At 41.4% G+C, this 25,292-nt stretch overlaps 1 protein-coding gene across 1 annotated transcript in view; it reads right to left on the reverse strand.

Moving 5' to 3' along the window:
- PPP4R2 (protein phosphatase 4 regulatory subunit 2) overlaps nucleotides 1-13,488 on the reverse strand; it is a 50,934-nt gene extending 37,446 nt beyond the window's left edge. The window contains exons 1-2 of the mRNA XM_055343562.1: nucleotides 13,251-13,488; nucleotides 12,096-12,177 (exon numbers count right to left, since the gene is read on the reverse strand). Coding sequence (XP_055199537.1) covers nucleotides 12,096-12,177; nucleotides 13,251-13,284 — 116 coding nt within the window. The 5' untranslated portion in view covers nucleotides 13,285-13,488. The remainder of the gene's footprint in view (nucleotides 1-12,095; nucleotides 12,178-13,250) is intronic.
- Nucleotides 13,489-25,292: the final 11,804 nt, after the last annotated feature.

Consider the following 25,292-nt stretch of genomic DNA (forward strand, 5'->3'; position numbering starts at 1 on the left):
GCAACTAAGACAGCAAAATCAAATGCCACAGGCAAAATTTACAAGAAAACCGGTATCCCCATGAATTCTCTCTAATATAAACAGGGCAAGACTAGAGAGCCATCAATATCTCTATACAGGAGGAAGAAAAAGACTACTTGTCTTACAACAGCTCATCAACAGGAAAACGCTGAACTCACCAACAGTACTTATTGAGGAAAAAAGAAAACTAGGCCACATACTACCCACATTCAAGATTACACCCTGCAGAAATACTCTGTCATGCCAAGTCCCTAGAAAAGGTGGGACCCGTCTCCAAATAATTACTTTGAGGCAAAACATCTATAATCTCAAAAATCACCCTGCAGTCACCAAGGACAATATTCCTAAAATAAGACCAAAATAAAACAATCTCCAAAAATATCAAATTCACTTCAGTACAATTCTAAATAGAAATATTTCATCAGTTAACAAGCTATCCTCACCCACCCTTTTAAAGATATATACACACACAATAGTGCAAAATTCCCAAATGTACTTATAATAGCTTGTACCTCTCAAATTTCAAATCCTTCTGTATTTTTTTCCAGTTTCATCACCTGTAAATGGAAATATTACCACCTACCTCCCAATACTCAGAGGTTAATATTTTTGGTTAAGAATAACAAATCCAAAAGGCATATATTAAAAAGAAAGCTAGACTCCTACTTCCAACTAAAATATGCATCAGTCTCACACCTATGTGCTTCAAATTTATGCTGCTGAAAAATTACAATTACTAGAAGTTTTCAGCCTTTGAGGTTACTGAAAAATAGTCTAAATCACAAATATTAAGGGTATATCCAGTAATTTACCTTACTGACTCTTCCATATCTCCTGACAGTTTTTCTTAAATCACGAATTACCACACCCAACCTCCCAATACTTGCCACAATCCCCAGGAAACTATGGTGTCAGTGCTTACAAGGTAAGCCTTCTAAGGTCATACATGATGGTATGCCACAGGAAAGGAAAGCTGGACAGAGATATCTAGTCAGGATTAGATAAGCAGCAAGAAAATCTCAAAACAACTAGTTAACAGATTCCTATCAAAAGTCTATTTTCAAATTCTAAAGGTTTTAAAAGAATTCTCAGAGTGCTTCAGTGAAGAGGAAAGAAGTGAGAAGACACCAAGTGATCTAAAAGTACACGTTATAAGAGGACCTAAAGTCAGGATGCCCGAGTTTAAACTCCAATTCACTCACCAAATGTACTATCTTAAAACTTTTTTTAAGTTCGGTAGGTCTCAGTATCTTCTTTTTAAAAAGCAGATACCTATTTAAGAGAGTAGTTGTAAAGATCAAATTAAGATACACATATGAAACATTTGACAGTGCCTGGCACAAAATAAGCGTCTACTGAAAGTTTGCATTTTAGGAAGAAAAAACAATTTAGCCCAAAACACAAGTCCTATGTGGAAATTCTAGTCCCTTAAAGATAAATCCCAATTTCAGGTCCACAAATTTAAGACCAATAAAAACTCTATATGTCGGAGTACTGAGAAGCCTTGTATACATCAAGAAGTAACGTTAGGAAAATAAAATTTTAAAAGGGTCCATAATACTTAAGAGATACCCAGCATCTGCAAGGAGCCTAGACAAATCAAAGGGAGAGAGGAAAGTAAAATGTATTCTAGGTCTGAAAAAGTCTAAGTCAGATCTACATACAGCGAAGAAGGAAAATAGCTAAAACAAACTTCTGGAAAGCAAAATGACTCTCTCTCTCTCTCTCTCTCATGAATAAATAAATAAAATTTAAATATATATATATAAAAAAGGGAGGGAAGCAGAATGGAGTCCCATGTTGGGACTCCCTGCGTGGAGCCTGCTTCTCCCTCTGCCTGTGTTTCTGTCCCCCCCTCTCTCTCATGAATAAATAAAATCTTAAAAAAAAAAAATGAGTAGCTCAGTCACAAGTATAAAGAAGCTTGATGAAATTTAGAAAGTCTTGGGCCTAAACAGAGATCACTGTAACTGGTCAATATGTTTTCATTATTAGGACTTCAATTTCAGTAAGCTGCAAAACTCTTAAGTATCAAAACTGGTATTAAATAAATGTTATTTTTAATGCTAACTTTTATTTTCATATCAGTGTACAAACAAAATAAAGAATCTAAGATTTACTGAATGCTTGCTATTTCAAAAGACTGTGAAGTTCAGCATCGTTCATTTTCAGCTGGGGAGCTGAAGAAAATAGGGCTTAGGTAACTAACTTGTTCCATCAAGTCATTCAAACAGATTATAATGAAACTAGAATTTTCACCAATATTATCTTCTAAATCAAGCAAATTATAAGCACAGAGACAAGAAAGATACCCTGACAAATATACCTCCAAGAGTATCTTCACTGTACCATAGAACCTCTCAAAGCTTTTCTCCCACCCGTGCCCCAAGTCACTAATAAGTACTAACAAAAAAGCCCTACTTACCTGCCATATATATGGCACATTTTGAAAAAGCACTGGGGCACTAATACTGTTATTTTACATCATTACTAATTTGACACTTAACTATTTTTCACTTTACAGTCAACGGCATAATCTCTCAATAATATTCAATGTATTTGGCAGGAATGGAGTTTGGAGGGTGCTTACAGAAGTGCCTATTACACAAGGTAGATTCCACAAAAGCAGTGCCAAACCCAGGCAGCCCGATAATACGGACAGGCTTGCTGTGGGTGAAACCAGAGAAAGCAAAGACGAGCAATGAACACATCTGAAGGCCTGTGAAGGCAAAGATGAAGATCTAAAATATATTTCTCAGATTCATCGGATATTTTTAAAGTAAAATGCTTTCAGAGACATATGTATTAAATGAAATAACAGCCAACATTTTCCTCTTCAACTGTCTATACTCTTTTAGTCACTGAATACATTTAAGGCTTTTGTTTTGTTTTGTTTTGTTTTGTTTTTGCTCTTAACACTGAATCTTGATTTTGGTACAGAAAGACAGAAGGATGCAGACAGACACACACACACTTTCACTCACAAACTCATTTCATTAAAGTAAAAGACCTACAATTCACAAAACAGAGGGAAAGCACAGTAAATTCTGGATAAAATCCTTAACTTCTTACTAATATGTTTTGAGGCAACATGAAGTTTTTGACAGACTTCTAATATTATAGTCCATAAGCATTATGAATCTATGTATTCATCATTCAGCAAGCAAAAAGATCTATGGATGTAGATAAAAACCACAGGTGTGTATACAGGTGACACTAAGAATGGCATTCTGTGAACCTCTTTGTGGTTCCAATGAATTAAGAGGTAACAAACAATGACAAACAATGACTGGTCTTTCTCATCCAAATATACACAACTAATTCTCCTTTTTTCTTTTTTGGTCTCCAAACCATTCACCTCTGCAACATACGCCCAAAAGTTAATCTTTCACCATCATCAGACATTTTAACATCAACCACTATCACTGTGCCCCATTCTCCACCCTTAATCACTACTGCTGCAATACTATCCCCAGGTAACTACTGCCACAACACAGAGTCCTATAAGCTTTCCAAGCTGAGGAACCTTGGAAATTATCTATTAAAAGCCCCTCACTTAGTATCTGAGCAAACTGTATCACATAGTAATTTAACTGACTTAAATAATGGAAAATAATTAGTTACAGCAGCTTCCTTTCATTTAGGGGGTGGGAATGAGAGGGGGATGTTCATTGTGTGCCAGTTACTGTATTAAGTACTTTAGATGTATAAAAATTCATTGAATTCCCACAACATCCCTTGGGATAAATTTATTTCATTAGTCCTATTGTACAGATGAGGAAATTAAAGTACAAAAGAAGTCAGCCTTGGTCACAAAGTGATAGAAATAGGAATTCAAACCTAGGTCTTGTGTTCTCCTGACTCAAACCAGAGTTCTTTATACAAGATGAAGACCTCAGACTTGTTTCTTAAGCCAAATTCACGGTTTATGCCCAACATATAGACCATTCTATTTTTACACCAAATTTTAATATTTATAGCTACATCCTTTCATTTATCATTTATTTTAGTCCTCACAAGAGCCAAGGCAACTATATGGTGAGGAAACAAGCTCACAATTAACGTGCTCAAATTCACGCAGGGAAGTCGCCAAGCTAAATTCTGAATTCAAGCCATGCTCCTTCCAAGAATGATATTACCACATGCTAACTCTCATGAAATTACGGGACAAGCCAACTACTAGTAAAAATCTGGGCTCAACATGGATAATATGAGCTCACTTGCACACCAAAGAGATTGAAAATTTAAAGTTAACTCTACTCAGAAAACAAAGTTGGCATGCCTAGCTTCCAATGCATCAATAGATTTTGTGCAATATACATGACACATCAGGTTTATAGCATGATGTGATGAAACAAATGAAAATGACTACAGTTTTCTTCATGTCTATACCTTAATCACTGCAGTTGTTGATATCTGAAACAAAAGGACATCCACGTAACTAATATTTACTGAAAATCTACTGTGCTTCCTCTATATACATGACAGGACTTTACGTGGCACATGGAAAATTCATATTAAGTACATATTTTAGGGACGCCTGGGTGGCTCAGCGGTCAAGCATCTATCTTTGGATCCCGGAGTTCTGGGATCAAGTCCCGCATCGGGCTCCCTGTGAGGAGCCTGCTTCTCCCTCTGCCTATGTCTAAAAAAAAAAAAAAATACATATTTGAGTATTTATAGATTTTAAAGTGACTTAGAGGATCCCTGGGTGGCTCGGCGGTTTAGCGCCTGCCTTTGGCCCAGGGCGGGATCCTGGACTCCCGGGATCAAGTCCCATGTCAGGCTCCTGGCATGGAGCCTGCTTCTCCCTCTGCCTGTGTCTCCGCCTCTATCATGAAAAAATAAATAAAAATCTTAAAAAAAAAAAAGGGACTTAGAAAGATATAAGTAATGCAACAAACCAGTGGTTTCAGATTTGTTTCTCTCAAGGGGAAAAAATTAACATAGTGATTATATTTTTGTGGAGGAGTAAAATGAAGGATTAACTTCCATATTTTTCTCTTGAAAAAAAAGCCAAACTAGAGAAGAGTACTAAATGAATAATTATATATACAAGGATATGGCAAAAATTATGAAGGCAGTGTAAGAGACTGACTTTTCTTTTTTTAAAAAAGATTTATATGCTTATTTGATTGAGCACGCACAGGTGCACAGGCATGAGTAGGAGGGGCAGAGGGAGAGAGAATCCCAAGCAGAGGCCCAACTCCAGGCTTGATCTCAGTACTGAGATCATACCCTGAGCTGAAACCAAGGATTGGCTGCTCACCCAGGCACTCTAGGAGACTGATATTTTAGAAACAATGTTTAGTAAATACTATGTTGACAAAACAAAATTCTCTCAAGCAACCCACAGAAGAAGGATCTAATAACCTCATTCACTTAAGATTTTATTTACAATCATGAGGTCTCAGCTGTTGGTAACTACTTTTAAGTAACCTAACTTTTATTTTCTTACTGATAAGTCAAAATTGCTCAACACAAAAAACTTGAAACTGCAGAGGGCAGGTAGGGGGGTGGGGAAGCAGACTCAACATAAGCACTCTCAACACAATAACTATTATTTATTGAGCATTTACTCTGTTTACCAAGCGATGAGCTAAGTTTTCCATGTATTAACCACTTATACTACAAGATACTACTATTATTTCCATTTTATAGATGAAGAAACAACAATTTTATAAGTGTAATTGTGAGAGGGTGAGTGGTACTATAATTTTCTACCTCTCCAAAACACCATATATTAGACATAACTAGACAGCAAAACTAAAAACCAACAAACAAAAACATTTACAATAAAACTACCTGAAAAAAAAAAAAAACTAGCTGAGAAGGTAGCGAACCTCACAAATCGCAAAGAATAAAAGGATAAGAAAAAATGACAGTCGCATGACCTGTATCTTATTAGGTTCTAAACAAGAGAAAGCAGAGAGAAGTAATGGTGCACCTGAAGGGCCTAGGAATAGAAGAACCACAAAACTACCAACAAGCATTCACTAGAAATCATGACGGGTCAATCTGAGAACAGCAGATAAAACTGAATGGGAATAAATAAATAAATAAATAAATAAATAAATAAGTAAGTAAGTAAGTAAGTAAGTAAGTAAGTAAGTAAGTAAGTAAAAACAAACTGAATCAGTTTGCCCACCCCATTAGTGAATGAACCAAAGGGACCCCACAGTGGGAGCTGAAGGAGAGCTGCAATCTTGCTCCAATGTGCTCCTGAACGTGACCCTCCAGAGATGACCCCAGTATGCAGAAAAGAAGACAATAAAGATAAAGGAAAGACAGGGTCCAAATAAGAGCCAGAGTGCAAAAGAGAACCTGGAAATTTCAGAAAGCAAGCTCCATGTTCTTCAACACTTTGCAAAACAATCAGAGAGCTCTGTGAAGTTAGGAAAGCTACTCCGAACCGTATTTCCTCCTGAAAGGTCAGGAAAAAAAAAGGAAAACAAGTATCATGTAAAAATGTCCAAGAGGAAAGTATCAAGGTCAAACCCAGCACAAAGTTAATTATAAGAAAAAAAGAGTAAGAAGCAGAGCAAACATCCCTACAGACAATGAAAGAAGCTAGAAAGATCTGTCCAAAAACAGATCAAAACTGTATACTATTCCAAAGTGAGCTAAAGACATTGAGAAAAATGATAGTCAGAATTAGAGAAACTTAGAAAATACAGCAAATGATTAGAAATTTAATAAATTAGGAGACAGACTAAACTAGAAAGTACATGAAAACAAGTGAACATAACAGATATCACAGAGTTCAAAGAAATTTTTAAAAATCAAAACAGAATTAAATTAAAAATTTCACCTTGAAAGGCACTATCAAGAGAATAAAAAGAAAAGCAGTTGTTCAAAGTATACGCAAATTGTATGTCACGTAAAGGCCTTATGTTTGTAACACACAAAGAACTCTCAAAAACCAGTAAGAAAACAACTCAAATTTTAAATGGGCAAACACTTGAAGAACCATTTTACCAAAGATGATACACAAATAGCAAATAAACACATGAAATGATGCTCAATATGATTAGTGACTAGGGAAATACAAATTAAAACCACTTTGCAACATGTGCCTATCAGAAAGACTAAAACAAAAAAAGAAGGACCATACTAATCACTGGAAAGGATGTGGAGAACCTTAACTCCATAATACTGGAGGGAATGCAAACTGGTACAATCACTCTGGAAAGTCTGGCAGTTTCTCAAGAACTTAAACACAACACCTACCATATGATGCAGCACTCCCAGGTTTTTAACTCAAGAAAAAAAGAATGCCTATGTCTATACAAAGATTTGTACACAAATGTTCATAGCAGCTTTTTTGATAACAGAAAAAAACAAAAATAATCCAAGTGCCCATCAACAAGTGAATCTATTAAAAAACTGTAGGATATATAAATCCATTATATATATATATATATATATATATTCATTATATGGATATATATTATATCCATATAATGAATACTAGTCAGAAATAAAAAGGAATGATTTCCATATACCTGAACATAGACCTCAATTATGCTGAGTAAAAGAATCCAAAGACTACAAACTGTATAATTTCATTTATATAAAACTCTAGAACAAGTAAACTAAACTGAAGTGACGAAAAGTGGATGATTAGCTGCCTGAGGGGAGAGGACCACACCCAGAGAAGGAAAATTACAAAGGCGCATGAGCAAAGTTCTGGGAATAATGAAAGGATATATATGTTCACAATCTTGAGTGTGGTCAAAATTTGAATGTAGATGTCAGAATTCAGTAAACGATGTTATTTTTAATAAATGAAGTTTACTACATGTCAATTATACCTCAACAAAGCTGTTTTTTAAAAAAAACAAAACAGGAATAGGGCAGCCCCAGTGGCTTAGCAGTTTAGCGCCATCTTCAGCCCAGGGCATGATCCTGGAGACCCAGGATCGAGTCCCACGTCAGGCTCTCTGCATTGAGCCTGCTTCTCCCTCTCCCTGTGCCCACCCTCCCCCCCAGTCTCTAATAAAATAAAATCTTAAAAAAATTTAAAAAAAAAAAACAGAAATAAGGAAAAAGAATTCAAAGACAAATATTATATGGTCTCATTCCTTTGGGGACTATAAAAAAATAGTGAAAGGGAATAAAGGGGAAAGGAGAGAAAATGAGTGGGAAATATCAGTGAGGGTGACACAACATGAGAGACTCCTAATTCTGGACAAGGGGTAGTGGAAAGGGAGGTAGGCGGGGGGGATAGGGTGACTAGATGACGGGCACTGAGGGGGGCACAGGATGAGCACTGGGTGTTATGCTGTATGTTGGCAAATCGAACCCCAATAAACAAATATACAAAAAAACCACCTTTATTTACAAAAAAAAAAAAAGGCAAAAGAATTCAGGACAAAATAAATACTGAAGACACGCAAAGATGAAGTGGTGAGCAGCTGATACAGAGCCACTGTAAAATTAAGATTAAATGATGGTTAAGAGATTATGTAACAGCTATATAGTCAGTGCAGATACAACTACTTTTCTTAAATGGGGGCTAACAAATTGGGTGAGTATATAAACAATTTTTTTATGTTCTTAGTAATTATTATACTGGTGATGTTGGTATCATTACTAGACTTTTCCACTGTGTCCTTGAGAACCAGAACTGCTGGGGTGGAAGAAGTAAAACACCGTAGTCCTGATTCTGAATCGGAAGCATCAGTATGAATCACAAAGTATTTTATTAGTTCTGTCCACTGAAAAGGCTGGAAACAATGACCAACTCAGTAATAATAAGCATCTCTAGTCCATAAACACCATTTCCTACTAAAGGCATAGCTTCTTGAGAAGGGCTGATTCTGGGTCTGGGCTAGAAGGAGCTTAGGCCATATTCTAATACCAGAGACTACTGATACTATCAAAGACTACTAATACCAAGGATCAAATCAAAAGGACTCTGGAATCAAATGAAAGAGGCTCCCACAGGTCAAACATGAGACAATATGATTACCAAAAAAGAGTAACTGCAACTAAGACTCATTGAATTTGTTTAAATCCACAACTGAACACCATCAAATGTTAAAATTCATGATTGAAACCCCCACATGGGGTGCCTGGGTGGCTAAGCATCCATCAGCCTTTGGGGTTCTGGGATCAAGTCCCCATCAGGTTCCTGCTCCTCGGAGCGTTGCTTCTCCCTCTGCCTGCCCCTCACCCCACCCCCCTCCATCTCTCATGAATAAATAAATAAAATCCTAAAAAAAAAAAAAAGAAAAAAAAAGAAACCCACCACATATGTTTCTGTTTATACAACACATAATATATACTTGGCATTAAGTTACAAACTGTTACTTTCAGTAAAGTGTTTAAGGCAATGTCCCATTTTCAGGACAAAGTAACCTTTTCAACATAAAAATAATTTTTTGAAGTAGCCAAACACAACAAATTTGGGAATTGGTTTAGATAGATAATCTCTGTCTTCATTACAGTTTAGTATGCCATATCTTGGCATCTTTCCCCACTTCCTATATTAGATGTTGACAGGTAATTTTTAATAGACCAGAAAGGAAAAGTGTTCCAGTACTCTTTAAATTCTCCTACAACCTCCTGCTAGTAAAAACCTACAATGTAATTCTAAAATCTCTCTAAAGCTAAAAACACAAGTGTCAAATTGAGGGTTTTTTTAATGAAAAATAAATAGCCTAAGCAGTCCCTGATCTTTATCCATAAATAAAGTCCACATATTTCTTCTGTTAATGATTACTTGCTGTAATGTATCAATGAAAATAAAAACTGGAATTCTTATCTCAAGCAACCCATCCCTCCTAAAACACCAGAGAGATCCGATCTGCTATTCTTTACATTTTGTTAAAATCTTTGTCTAGAAGTTAGACAAAGCTCAGTTTAACCATAAATGGATGACAGCAATTTTGCAGATTTCAGAATCAGAGGGCATGCTCGGGGTTCCCGGGTGGCTCAGTCAGTTAAGAGTCTGCCTTCACTTAAGTCATGATCACAGGGTTCTGGGATGCAGTTTCCGCCCACTGGGCTCTCTGCTCTGAGGGAAGTCTGCTGCTCCCCCTGCTTGTGCTGTCAAATAAATAAATTAAAAAAAAAAAAAAAAGGCACGTTCATGTTGATTAAAAACAAAGATTAAAATTAAATGTGTGAACACCAGCTGCTTTATGACAAATTCAAAAATACTTTCCAAATATGAAGAATCTAATATCACCATTTTAATATAAAATACTATTAGTAAATGTAAAAAAATGGGAGGAGTTTAAAAGGGGTGGTGGAACTTAAGACCCCTATCAAGACAAAATAATTACCCCCAAAAACCAGGTTAAACTTTCCTAGCCACATGGTGATCCAGTCTGACAGGGTAAGAAGTTTTCTTTCAGAAGTTTTCAACTATTTACAGTCAACATAGGTTTATCAAAAGACAGTTTATACAAACCTGATAAGGAGAAGAGGTTTTAAGTATCTATCTCCAAATAGTTTGATATAATCTTTTGTATCAAAACTCTGAAAGTAAAAAAGCTTCTCCTCTTGGTATTGTAGGGGGTTAAGTTTGGACCAGCTAACAACCGGAAAGAAATAATGGCAATCTAAAAATTTATGATTTAGGGATTATTTCCGAAAGCTGGCAACTAGTCATTTTACGCTTATCTACATAAATACCAGTTAATTATGTTGCATCAATTTTTAAAATCAAGATGTTCTGAGAGACTATAATTCAGAGGCAATAGGACTTCTTCCCTAAAGAGTTCCTCTTTTTTTTTTTTTAATTTTTATTTATTTATGATAGTCACAGAGAGAGAGAGAGAGAGAGAGAGAGGCAGAGACATAGGCAGAGGGAGAAGCAGGCTCCATGCACCGGGAGCCCGACGTGGGATTCGATCCCGGGTCTCCAGGATCGCGCCCTGGGCCAAAGGCAGGCGCCAAATCGCTGTGCCACCCAGGGATCCCAAGAGTTCCACAAGAGTTCCTCTTTTAAGTGGAATAAATAAAAATATAAGATTGAACACATCAAGATACATTCTTAAGTTGACTGGTGATTTTAATAAAGCAGCTTATCTACATGACTACTAAATCAGAGGGTCTTTTTCCTTTCTATAATTGGGCTAGTTATTAAAAGGCTACATATACTACAACCACAAGCAAATCTTGTGAGAAATGAACATCTACTAATAAAGCCAAAGAAAGTATACATCACTTGCTGAAGCTTACATTCACTGAAGAACTCAAAAAGAATTTTAAAAATAGACAAGACCCAGGGGACCCAAAAGAAAGCTCATTTAGTAACACTGCACCCAGAGAAACCTTTATCCTTTCTTGCTCCCACCCCCCTACAAAGAGTACAAGGAAGTCACCAAATCTGCACTGCTTTCTACAAATTGACTTCGTGATGGCAAAAACAACTCCTGCCACACAAACTACACACACAATGAACTGGAATGGTCCTTATGAAAACAATCCTAACTTCATAGTGTAAGTTTCAGATTCACAACATTTGGAAACAAGCCTAATAAAATGCTGAGCATATGTAACAAGTTAGCTATCCTAGAAAGTTTACAGGACAGTCAAAACTGTAGCATCTGGAATTTGTCAGATAATCACCCTAAATCCTCAAGAGAATAAATAGAAGTGACACTTCAAACACCCACATATATAAATATGACAACAAAAGGTTGGATACAGGACAATATGAGAAAATACCACCAACAAAAAAAAAAAAAAAAAAATTGAGACAGAAATCAAAGCCACAAAATTCTGGAAATAAGCTTGTTTGTTAGGGCCAAAAAGGGTCCTAACAGGATAGGCATTCTTTTCTCTAGCTCTTCAAGACAAATTCTAAATCTACAAAAGCAGAGATACAAAGAAAATGTCAACAAATTTTTAAAACCCATTGGAGTACGCGTAAAGGAAATACAGTATGTGCGCTAAGTGGAGCTTGTACAGCTGTACATAGATTATTCACCTCTTCTGAAATTAAGCTCTTCCGCCGATATTTCTTCTGAAATATCCTTTTTTTTTTTTTTTTCCCCTCTCCTAACCAATTCTGAATGATAACCTAGGAGCATAACAACCAAGGCATGTTTTCAACTCACATTGTCTCTCCAGTCTTGGCTACATGACAAAGAAACTGATCCAGGACAGGACAAACTTCCTTTTTCCCCCTCTTCTCAAAATCTAAATAAGAAAGAAAAATCGTCAGTCAGTATGTTCAAAGTCCATCAACCATTTCCAATACACTATACAAACAAACTTTTCTCCAAGTCCTTCCTGAAATATTAAGCAGCTATTTAAAAAAAAAAAAAAAAAAAGAGAGAGGCCAGGCTCTCTCAACCAAAATATTCACTTCTGATTCTCCCAAGCTCTACTCCCAACAATGGTCTCTCTCCACACAGTGAACAAGAATCCTCCTAAAGGGGGCACTCAGCTTCTCCATAAATCATCCTTGCGGCGCTGTTTCTCAAAGTGCGGTCCAGGGGAACACCAACAGAAAAGTCTCTGGGCCGCTAACCAAAATACAGGTCTGAGGCCCCACGGAAAAAGCCCCGCCAACTGCTGATCGAGGTAAAGCCCGTAAATCTGCGTCTCGGACTGCAGCTACCTCGTGCCGCCGTTTTCCAAAGGACTTCGCGTGTCCACATGCATTACGGTGAAAACGCTGGGGAAAAAACCCGCACGCTACTCTAAGTTTGAGAACCACGGTGTTCCCAAGCCTGTTGCGCGCAAGGCGGGCGGCCGACCGAGAGCGGCCAAGGCGACCCGACCCCCTCAGAATTAGGGCGCGTGCAGGAAGGACTTCACAAGCGCTGAAAAAAAGACTTCCTGAGACACTTTAAAGTTGCTCGGCCGCCCTCTCCCTCGCACCCCACCCCCCTCACCCCAAACCTTCCACTTTTCCTCTCGACCCGACGCCCGGCGTGCGGGGGCCTGACGGAACACGGAGCCTGCCGGTAAGGGGGCTGCGGGCACTCGGCGTCTCCCCGGAAGGGTGGGCGGGACGCTGGGGCCCCTACCCGAGCCTCCCCGGCTCCCCTCCCCCAGCCCAGACGCCGGCGGCCGACACAAAGCCCAGAGCGGGGCGGGAGGGAGCTGCCCACAGGGCTCCCCGCCCCTGGGGAGGTGGGAGGGGGATGGGAACCGCGGAGGCGCCCCCCCCCCCGGCCGGGGCCTCGGGGCCCCCCGGCCCTGGAAGAGAGGACCGGGGCGCCGCGGAGGGTGAGGAGCAAGGGAGAGGGGGCAGCTACCCCCACCTTTCAGCGCCTCCTGCAGCCTCTCGACGTCCATGGCTTCCCGGAGTCCCTCGCAGCCTCCGCCTCCCTCCGCGGGTCTCCCGGGGACCGGAACGCCTCCCCCCACCCCCCCGACGCCCTCCCCCTCCCTCGCACACACTCCGGCACGCAGGCGACCGGGGGGGGCACCGAAGGGAGCCGGGGGAAGCGAGCGAGAGAGCGAGACCGAGCGAGCGAGCACCTCCCCGAGCCGCTACCACCAGCCCTCCAACATGGCGCCCGGCACGTCACCGCGCGCACGCTCCCCGCCGCCGTCCTCGCGCCCGCCGCGCGCCCCGGCCCGGAGCCCGAGAGCGCGTGCGCGGCGGAGGCGGTCCCGGAGCGCCGGCGGGCCCGCGCCGCCCCGCCCGCCCCCTGGGGGCGACCCCCGGCGAGCCCGGGCTGCGCTCGCGGCCCCACGAGCGGGCGCGGGCCGGCTCCCTGAACGCGAGTCCCTGCCGGTGGCTGTGGCTGCGTGATGCTGAGCAATTTGCTGAGCCTCTCTGAGCCTCACCTACTCTCCCTGTCCGTGCAACGAGTGTCGACCTCCGCGTGCAGGTGCTCGGAGATTTGAGTGACTGTGGACACGCAGCCGTCAGAATGTGCACTGAAGAAAGACCTTCAGGGGGCAGCCCGGGGGGCGCAGCGGTTTGGCGCCTGCCTTTGGCCCAGGGCGCGATCCTGGAGTCCCGGGATCGAGTCCCACGTCGGGCTCCCGGTGCATGGAGCCTGCTTCCCCCTCTGCCTGTCTCTCTGCCTCTTTCTCTATCATAAATAAATAAATAAATCTTAAAAAAAAAAAAAAAAAAAAAGACCTTCGGGGGCAGCCCGGGGGGCGCAGCGGTTTAGCGCCGCCTTCAGCTCAGGGCATGATCCTGGAGACCTGGGATCGAGTCCCACGTCGGGCTCCAGGCGTGGAGCCTGCTTCTCCCTCCTCCTGGGTCTCTGCCTCTCTCTCTGTCTATCATAAATAAATAAATAAATCTTAAAAATAAATTTAAAAAAAAGACCTTCAGGGGGCAGCCCGGGTCGCTCAGCGGTTTAGCGCCGCCTTCAGCTCAGGGCATGATCCTGAAGACCCGGGATCGAGTCCCGCGTCGGGCTCCCTGCAAGGAGCCTGCTTCTCCCTCTGCCTGTGTCTCTGGCTCTGTGTGTGTGTGTGTGTGTGTGTGTGTGTCTGTGTGTGTGTGTGTGTGTCTCATGAATAAATAAATAAAATCTTAAAAAAAAAAAAAAAGGCCCTTCAGGGATCCCAGGGTGGCTCATAGGTTTAGCGCCTGCCTTTGGCCCCGGGGCGTGATGCTGGAGACCTGGGATCAAGACCCGGATCTGGCTCCCTGCATGGAGCCTGTCTCTGCACCCCCTCCCCATGTCTATCATGAATGAATAGATTAAAAAAAAAAAAGCCCTTCAGTGTTATTAATAATCGTACCAAGAATACCTCCCTGCCAGAACCCGGCGCCCAGAACCCAGCGCGCGGCACTGACCCACCTTGAAGGAAAGCAATGCATACAACAAAGAGATTAAGCATTTAGGGACTGGGACTACCTGGATTCAAAGCCCACTTCTACTGCTTCCCGTGGGACCCCGCCCCCGGTTGTTTATACTCTCAGAGCCTCAGTTTCTTCACCTACAAAAGGAGGGATTGTGAAACACCCCCGAGGCTTGAGTGAAACGGTGGACATGAAGCCCTTAGCACGGTGCCTGGAACTCGCAAGCCCTTGGTTAACGTGGCTGCTGTTTTTACTGTCATCGTGATTTGGGTTGCATTACATAAGCACCCAGGAAGTTAGGGAGGGCGGGACCTCAGAAGTCCTCTCCAACCCTGACATTTCTCAAATGGGAAAGCTGAGATGTAGAAAGCTAGCCTGGCCAAAGGGCAACCAGAACCCAGAACATCTGGCTCCCGGCCAGCGTGTTCATTGTTGTTACTACCTTCACTGATCTCTGAGCTTTTCAGGGAAAAGATGCTGAATTGTGTTCCACCTTGTCTTCTGAAAGCCTAGCACAAAGCCACCAAAGGAAGGGGAAGAGGGAAGAAGGGAGGGTGGAAAGAAGGCTATTTTTGACTTGTCTTAGAAGGTACAGATTTGGACACAGCCCTTAGAACTGCTGACCCTCTTAAAGGTAATGGCTCTGTCCCTGACCCTGGGTGGCAGATGTAGGCAAAAGCTCCCCAAACCCAAAATACTTCTCATTTTGCCATCAGAGAACCAGTCCCTCGTGTCTTTAGACCCTTTCATTGTTCAGAGCATCTACCTAAATAGCCTTGCAGGGGAATGTATGAGGGTGGCATCATTAAATATACACAGTTACCACGTGCTAGATTTGGTTTTTATTGTGGTCCCTTCTAGTCTGAAGGGGCCTATTCTCTCTCTCTCTCTTTTTTTTTTTTTTTTTTTTTGGCCTATTCTCTAGATAGCAAAGCGTAGCCTCCCCTTCTCTCTATCACCCAGTCCTCTGTTCAGGCAGGTCTCTCTTTTGTAAGACCTGTGTGAGACAATATAGTTACTACTAGCCAGGTGTGGGTATTTACATTTTAATTAATTAAATTTTTTTTAAATCTAAAATTCAAAATTGAGTTCTTGAGTTTCTCAATAAAATTCATTTCTCAGTCACACTACCCACATTTCAAGAGCTTAGTAGACACATGTGGCTAGTGGTTTCTGTATTATGCAGCACAGATCAAGAAGATCCCATTATCAGGGCGCCTGGGTGGCTCAGTTGGTTAAGCAGCTGACTCTTGATTTGGGCTCAGATCATGATCTCATGATGGTGAGATGGAGCTCTGGGTCCTAGGGCTCGGCGCTCAGCAGGGAGTCTGCTTGAGATTCTTTCCCTTTCCCTCTGCCCCTCCCCCTGTGCACACACACACTCTCAAATCTTTTTAAAAAACTAAAGAAAATCCCATTATCACAAAAAGTTGTCTTGGTTAGAGAACATACCATGCTAATTTCTTCCATTTTGCTCTGCCCCTTTTCATCAGCGGTTCCCCTCACTTGGAGATGTCTTGATTTCCAAATGTGGGAGAAAGTCTGTGATAGGAGGTAAAGTATACAAAACAGTGACAGGCTAAGGGAATAAGGGAAAGTATCCCAGGAGGAACTAGTGTTTAAACTGAGACCTGAATTATGAGTGGAAGGTAGCCAATTGAAGTGGAGAGAAGTTTAAAAACAGAAAAGCCACAGATGCACAGGCTTTGAAACCAGAATGAACTAGATGGCTTCTAAAGAGTCATAAATTCAATCCCGGGACACCTGGGTGGCTCAGTGGTTAAGCATCTGCTTTCAGCTCAGGTCATGATCCCAGGGTCCTGAGATCAAGTCTTGCATCAGGCTCCCTTCCCTGCAGGAAGCCTACCTCTCTCCCTCTGCCTAGGTCTCTGCCTCTCTCTCTCTCTGTGTCTCTCATGAATAAATAAATAAGATCTTTTAAAAAAGAAAAAAGAAAAAAATCTTTCTTGCCCTCAAGGAGATAGCAAACTGCCCAGAGAGATAAGGTGTGAGCCCAGACTCTGAGGCAAAGTAAAAGGCAAGTATGCAAATCAGGTGGTGTAAGGGCTGTGAAATTTCCTCCAGGCAGGGATAGAAGATGCCTTTTAAAAGGGCCTCACCTAAAGGTTGTGAAAGATTCCTACCAATAGGGAAGAATCTTCCAGGCAGAGAGAGTGGTATTAACCAAGCAAACAGTCCTTGATGCCCGCCTAGGTACTGGGGAAATGATGGACTTTAAGCAAACATGAACATGCAGGAGGACTGGCCCATTGCTTTGAGTGTATGCAGGAGAGATAAAGCTGAACTTGAGAAGATAGATACACAGTAGGAAGTGGATGAAGGAGACAGCAAAATGGGAGGAAGAAAAGGTCTATGTCAGAGAAAATGTGCAAGGATGTTCTTATAACCCCACAGAGAATTACTGGAGTTTGGCCATCCCTCTGAGATGAGTCTGTGGGAAGGGATGAGTACAGAAGGTTCTGGAAAAGTCTGGAAAAGCCACACCGCATCTGCAAGGGCTGGAGAACAGGGAATAGGGCAGGTTAAAATACCAGTATAAAAAGCCATGGAGGTGCTTTGATTTTCATGGCCTTTTAGTCCTCATTTGTACCCCACGGCAGATATTAAGATGAAGCTGAGGTAGGAATACGGACAAATGAAGGTGAACACATTTTTCTAAATAGGTGGGTAGCTTCACATATCACCAGGGCTAACTTTTTTCTAGACACTTTCAAGAGCTAACAGGTTTTTATTTTGTTTTATTGAAAATAAGGGTAACAAAAGGTCTGCTTGGAAAGACCCTGGGTTGTTTTCTCTGGCACCATGAGGGATGTGATTGTTGATGGCAGCCATGTTGGGCTGAAGAGTCCCGACAGGAGAGGAGGCTGGCAAAGCGTAGTAAGGCCTGCCTGGGTGGATGACTTAACTAAGGTGGACTGTGATAACAGGAGTTTGCTTCTAATTGTGTGAAAGAAAAGGGGAATTTATTAGGAGAGAAGGGTATTTTATGGGATCCAAGACTCCCCACCACACCCGTGAGACGTGCTCTTCTTCAGCTCTGCACATCTTTTTCTCTCCTTATCTCTCTGAATCAGTGTTTACTGCTCTCAAAAAGATGCTCTTATTTCCAAGGACTCGCTAAGATGACTGACCAGTATCTCCCAGTCACAACCCAACTTGGGCCAAGTACCCACTCAGCTGTGGCCTGGAATGTAGGTTCTTCTGGTGTAAACCTGAATGCTTTGACCATGAATGTGGGGCAGCAGGGCCAGGCAGTGGAGAATTCCCAGAAAAGTAGGGGATGTGGTGACCAGAGACCCCCAAAGATGACTACAAGAAGGGGCCTGACTGGCCCTTACCAAACTCACACAGGAGGCAGGATGGTGCCCCGTGGAGCCCAAGCCAATGAGTAATCTGAGAGAAAGTTCATCCTGACTGTGGGACTGTGGGTGTTGTTTAGAAACACAATCCCATCATCCTATGTGAGAGTACAGTCTTCCAGTACAGGCAAGAAATTGCATGTCCCTCTCTCCCTCAGGCAGGGCTAGATAGGTTCCAATCAATTCTTGCTATCAAAGTCCACTTTTTTTTTTTAGCCTAGGCTCTTCCTCTCTTTCTCTTTCTCTCATATATGTATATACACTGTGCTCATTCATTTTGCATGTCAACCTTGTCTGGGCCACAGAGTGCCCAGATATTCAGTCAATGTTATTCCGTTTTGTGTTTCGTTTTGTTTTATAAGAGTCTTTTTTAAGATTTTTTAAAAATTTATTTATTCATTCATGAGATACACAGAGAGAGGCAGAGACACAGGCAGAGGCAGAAGCAGGCTCCATGCAGGAAGCCTGACACAGGACTCGATCCTGGGTCTCCAGGATCAGGCCCTGGGCTGAAGGCGGCGCTAAACTGCTGAACCACCCGGGCTGCCCTTCTGAGTGTTTTTGGATTTAAACCAGTAGACTGTAAAGCAGACTGCCCTCCCTAATGTAAGTGGGCCTCATCCAATCAGTTGACAGCCTGAATAGAACAAAAAGCTAACACCTCCCTCCCTCCCTCCTACCCCACCAAGTAAAAGAAAATTCTTCCTGCCCCTATGGTTTTTTAACTGGGTCATTGGCTTTTTTTCCTGCCTTTGGATTCAAGCTGAAACACTGACTCTTTCCGGGTCTCAGGTCTACTGGCCTTTGAACTAGAATTACAACACTGGCTCTCCTGGGCCTCCAGACTCAGACTGGAATTAAACTATTGGCTTTCCTGGGTCTCCAGCTTGCAGACTGACCCTGCAGATTTTGGGGCCTTTCACCTCCATAATCACCAATTATTGCAAACCAATTCATTATATTAAATGAACACACACACACACACACACACACACACACCATATTGTTTCTGTTTTCCACAGAACCTTGACTAATGCGTATACACATACAATATCCAATAATTGAATATGATAAAATGGAATGGTGTACTGCTTAAAAGAAAAGGGTCTAACATCAAACAGATCTGGGTTTAATTTCTGGCTTATCACTTCCTAGCTGTGTGAACATCGGTAAATGATTAATATCAAAATGCCCCAACTTCCTCAACTGCAAATTGGAGACAGTATTAGTACCTAACTCATAGATTTGCTGTGAGAATTAAGCAGGTGATCTGATTCAGTCAACAGTAGCTATCGTTGTTACTTAGGTTACGAATTACAAAAATAATATTTGTGATTCTGTTTCCTTTTTAAAAAAATAATTTCAAACTCACAGATAAGTTGCAAATACAACACAAAGAATTAAAAAAAAAAACACTTGAGCATCTGGGTGGCTCAGTGGTTGGGCATCTGCCTTTGGCTTAGGTCATGATCCTGGGGTCCTGGGATCAAGTCCCCCATCAGGCTCCCCACAGGGAGCCTGCTTCTCCCTCTGCCTATGTCTCTGCCTCTCTCTCTTCATCTCTCATGAATAAACAAATAAAATATTTTTTTAAAAGATCAAGGAGTTACCATTGATAGATTATCTCCATTTGATCCCCAAACTTTATTTAAGTTGTACTAATTGACTTACTACATCCTTTCTAAGAGAAGGATCCAGTCCTGAAGTACATGTTACATTCAGTTGTTCGGTCTCTTTGGTCTCCTTCAGCCTGAGGAAGCCACAGTCTTTCCTGGATTTCCATTACCTTGACCATGTTGAAGACCAGAATTGTAGACTGCCTCTCATTTGGGGTTTGTGCGATATTTCCTCATTAGATTCAGGTGACACATCTCTGGCAGGCATGTCACAGAAGGGATGCTGTATTCTTCCGCTTCCATCCTAGCAGGTGGCCCACAATTTCAATTTGTCTCATTATCGAGACGTTCACTTGGATCATGCGATTAAGGTAGTACCTGCAGATTTCTCTTCTGTGATATTGCTTTTTTCCTCTTTGTCATTGTGTTAGTTTACTGAAGTTGCTGCAACAAGTTACCCCAAACTGGGTAGCTTATAACAGCAGAAATGTATTTCCTCACATTTCTGGAGGCCAGGAATCCAAGGTCACAGTATCTGTGGGATTGCACCCCCCTCTGGAGGCTCTATGGAGAATCCATTTTTTTTTTTTAAGATTTTATTTATCTATTCATGAGAGACACAGAGAGAGGCAGAGACATAGGCAGAGGGAGAAGTAGGCTCCCTGCAGGGAGCCTGATGCAGAACTTGGGATCACAACCTGAGCCAAAGGCAGATGCTCAACTGCTGAGCCACCCAGGCGTCCTGGAGAATCCATTCTTTACTGCTTCTGGCCTCTGCTGACTGTTGGCACTCCCTGACATGTGGCTGCCTGCATCAGTACAAACTCTGCCTCCATGGTCACTTGCCTCTTCATCTGTCAAATCTCCCTTGACCCTACTCTTAAATGGACACTAGTTATTGGATTTAGGGGCCACCTGGATAATCCAGAATGATCTCCTCAGCTCAAGATTCTTTTTTTAAAAGATATTTTATTTATATATTTATGAGAGACAGAGAGAGAGAGAGAGACAGAGAGAGAGAGAGGCAGAGACACAGGCAGAGGGAGAAGCAGGCTCCATGCAAGGAGCCTGACGTGGGACTCGATCCGGATCTCTCCAGGATCACGCCCTGGGATGAAGGTGGTGCTAAACCGCTGAGCCCCCGGGGCTGCCCTCAGCTCAAGATTCTTAAATGACATCTGCAAAGACCCTTTTTCCCAATAAGGTAACAATCACAGCTTCCAGGTTCTAGGACATGGACATATTATTTGGGGGGCTACCATTCAGCCCGCAATAGTAATTAAAAGTGCTTTGTGGTGATGGAACCTTGCAACTTTGTAAATACTCCACATATCATTAAACTTTCACTCTTCAGTTTTCATATCCCTTGATGTTTCTTGGTTGAATTAAGTTTCACTATGATGATTGCCAAATGGTGGTTTTCTAATTCCATCATTCCTTTTACAGTTATAAGTTGGCAATATAACATAAGGAAAGCATTATCTCACATTTATTCATTTTTAAAATTTATATTAATTTGGACTCATGGATTCCTATTCAGTGGGTCATAATTCATTACTATCATTATTTATTTTGATACCCAAATTGTTCTAGACTTGGCCAGTAGGACCTTCATCCAGCCGGCTTCTGCATCTTTTTGACATGGCCCCATCATTCTTAGCGTACATCTTCATTTTCTGGTATAAATCACTATTTCAGGCTCATCTTGCATCTTCCCTTCTTCAGCCCTGGAATTAGTCATTTCTTCAAGTCCTGATTCCTTTTAGTGGAGAATGCTATTTAGGAGTCTAGACAAGACTGGTAGGGTGTTCATTGCCATTAATATGTTATTGCTCTCAGACCCTATTGGCAGACAGAGCTACAGAGTATACACATGTATTCATGCACATACATACACACATCCACAAATACATTTATTTCTCTATCTATCTATATGAACATATATTTGGAACCAAAAATTCACAGCTTCCAATTCTAATCCAACACTGGGGGATTCATTCTAGTTTTCTCCCTCTCCATATGTATCAGACTCCAACAGTAAAAATCCTGCTGCCATTATCCACAATATATTTATTTATTGGATCAATCTTCCTGGTATGCGACCAACCTGTTACCATTGCCAATCCCTTTAACAGTGGCCTTTCTTACCTCTCTTGGGCTCTGACACCCTGCACCAGACTACCTTCTCCCACTCCTTTGCAGATTCCTACTTTTCTTGGCCACACTTGACTGCCCTGAGACTGAATTATTCAGGAGGAAAGAGTAAAAATTATTAGTATTTATAATAAAAATAATAGTGGTAACTTCTAATTCCTCAAATAGTTCATAAATAATGTTTCATAAAGCAATTCAAAGAATACAGGACAAGCAAAAGTCTCTTATGACCCTCCCCCTGACCCAATACCCATTACAGCTGTTGGAAGTGTAGTGAGCTCTCTGTAAGTCTTTCCAGATGTTTATTAGGTGTTTACATGTCTCACCTATATTATTACAACAGCCTCCAACAGCTCTCCTCCTTCCATCCTTGATTTCAACACGGCAGCAAGGGTCCTTTTAACAACATCAGATCATGTTATGCCTCTGCTCAAAGTAACCCTGCAGTCACTCCTCATTTCATTCAGAGTAAAAGCCACAGTCCTTGCAGTGGCCTACTTGGCCATTCCACATCCCTCCAACTTCATCTCCTATCCCTGCTTTCAAAGTGCTTCTTCAAGCTGTTCCAACCTCACTGGCCTCCAGGATATACCCTCAACCTATGGGGACACTCCCCACTTAGGATGAAGCCCTTGCTTTTCTTGGATTTGGCTATTTTCTGGCTTGTCACAGGTATGCCACATTTGCAATTGCCCGATCACATGTGGATTGTATCGTGGAGGTGGGAGGGTGTGGAGTATATTGGGTAGGGAAGGGATCAGCCTCTACCAGCAAAGTCACAAACTTGGAACCCAAAGCTGACCCAAGGAAATTCTCAGGCCTGAATATTTCCTTAGTGTGTACTTTTACACCAGGAACTCATCTGTGGAGATAGCAGTGAACAAGGCAGACAGGATCCTTGTCCTCATGAATCTTACAGTCTAGTAGGACAGACAAATATAAAGGAAGTAGACAATTGCATAAAAACCCAGGTGTTGCAGATCATAGTAAGCAGTGTGAAGGAAATAAACAGATAGTATGGTATGAGGGCCATGTGGGCAGGCCAATCTGTTTGGGTGATCAGAGTAAGTGTCTCTGGAGATGTGACATTTACATTGAGATCTAAGCCATGTTGGGGAAGAGTTGGGGAAATGAGAGACAAAGGCTTTGAGAAAGGAAAGGACATGGTATGTTGTAGGAAACTGGTAGAGGGCTGGAGCACCATGCGTGAGTGGAAAAGAGAGCCGGGGCAGCAAGGGGAAGGCCAGGCACTGTGGGTCCTGTGGAGACATCCTACACAGTTTGGTTCTCATCTATCGTGCAATGTTTTTTTTTGTTGTTGTTGTTTTGTTTTTTTGTTTTTTTTAGGATTGTGCAATGTTTTGAGTAAGGTGATGGCATGATTCAATTTATCTTTGTCAAAGTCACCATGTTTTCTTGTCTAGTCATCTTTCGTAGGAGCCCCAAGTGGCATACTCTTCTTTTACCAGTGTCCTAGTTCCTGTCATTTCCTCTACCAACTTAAAATCTATGACTGATGACATGCCACATAGACCCATTATTCTCAAAACTTAGAATGAGTTAGAATTACTAGGAGAGCTTGATAAAAATAGATATTCTGGGTTCTTATCCCAGAGATTCTGATTTAGCAGGCCTGGAGTGAGAGCCAGGAATCCCCATTTTAGCAAACTCCTAAGTCAGTGGTTCTCAAACGTCAGTCTGCAGAACTTCCTGGAGGGCTTATTAAAACACAGATGTCTGGGCCTCCCTCCCAAAACTTCTGATGCAGATCTGGAATGGGGCCCAAGTTTGATATTTCTAACAACTTCCCAGGTAATGCTGATGCTACTTGTTCAGGAACAATACCCTCAGAGCCACTGCCCAAGTAGATTCTAATAAAGTGATCTCTTGAGACCACACTTTGAGAAACAAAGGCCAGGGACTCAAGCTAATCTTATTACTATGTTGTAAAAGTCCTTTGTAGTATCTCCCCAGCCTATCTTTTTGGTCTTATCTTATTCCACCCACTCTCTACCCTGGGACACCCATCTGGCTCTTTTCTTTTGGCACAGAAAACTTCTAACCATTCCTGGAATTTGCTGTAATCATTCAGGCCTTCACATGTCCCATTAATATGCACTCTGATATTCTATTTCATTTTTTAAAAATGTTAGCTAGCTGTGACTTTTTAAATTGATATGAATACACAGCTCCAGTACATTTTTCTCCTATCACATTATAATTTTATATTTATCTCTTCAATTAAAATGTAGTCTATTTGGGGGGCGGTGTGGGTAGCTCGGTTGAGCATTTGACTCTTGGTCTCAGCTCAGGTCTTGAGCTCAGGTTTTTCTTTTTGTTTTTTGATTATTTATTTGTTTGAGAGGGAGAGATAGCAAGAGAGAAAGAGAGAGAGAGAGCACAAGCAAGGGGGAGAGGGAGAAGCAGGTTCCCTGCTCCATTCCAGGACTCTGGGATCATGACCTGAGCCAAAGCATACCCTTTACTGACTGAGCCACCCAGGCACCCCATGGTCAGGTCTTGATTGCAGAGTCATAAGTTCAGGCCCTGCATTGGGCTCCACACTGGGCATGGAGCCAACTTAAAAAAAAAAAAAGTAATCTATTTGAAGTTTGGGGTTGTATTTTATTTATCATGTGTCTCCAAAGTCTTCTGGTAACTTTAGTACTTAATAGATCACAATAAATATTAATTAAATGAATGAATGAATGCAAAGGCCTATTGCCTTTGATTGTGTCTTTATCCAATATTGATCTTATATTAATGTCTAGCTAAACACAAGTTAGTAGGATCAATTGTTGTAACATCAGAATACCATACAAGAATCAATGAATGTCAACCCTTATCTCTTGCCATATACATAAAAATTAACTAAAAATGGATTATATATCCTTTACATGGCTGCGAGAGAAATAATGTCTCTCATGTTTCTTTTTTATAAGGGCATTAATCTACTCTCATGACTTAATGACCTATCAAAGGACACACCTTCTAATACCCTCACATGGGGGTTAGGATTGCAACATATGGATTTTGGAGGGACACGAACATTCAGACCCTACAGTATAAAACCTAAAACTATAAAATGTCCTGATGAAAACACAGGAGAAAATCTTTGCAAGTTGGGATGGGCCATCACTTCTTAAAATACAAAGCATAAAACAGAAAAAGAAAAAATTGACAAATTGGGCTTTACCAACATAAAAATTTTTGCTCTTGGGAAATGCATTAATGGAGCACCATTAAGAAAACAAAAGGGCAACCATAGACTAAGAAAAAGTGCTTCCAACACATATATTAAAGGACTTATAATAAGACCATGTAAGGCCACCCAAATTTAGTAGTAAGACATTAACAACCCAATTTAAAAAAAAAAAAAAG

The sequence above is a fragment of the Nyctereutes procyonoides genome, unplaced genomic scaffold, assembly GCF_905146905.1.
Source record: "Nyctereutes procyonoides isolate TBG_1078 unplaced genomic scaffold, NYPRO_anot_genome, whole genome shotgun sequence".
Classification (NCBI taxonomy): Eukaryota; Metazoa; Chordata; class Mammalia; order Carnivora; family Canidae; genus Nyctereutes; species Nyctereutes procyonoides.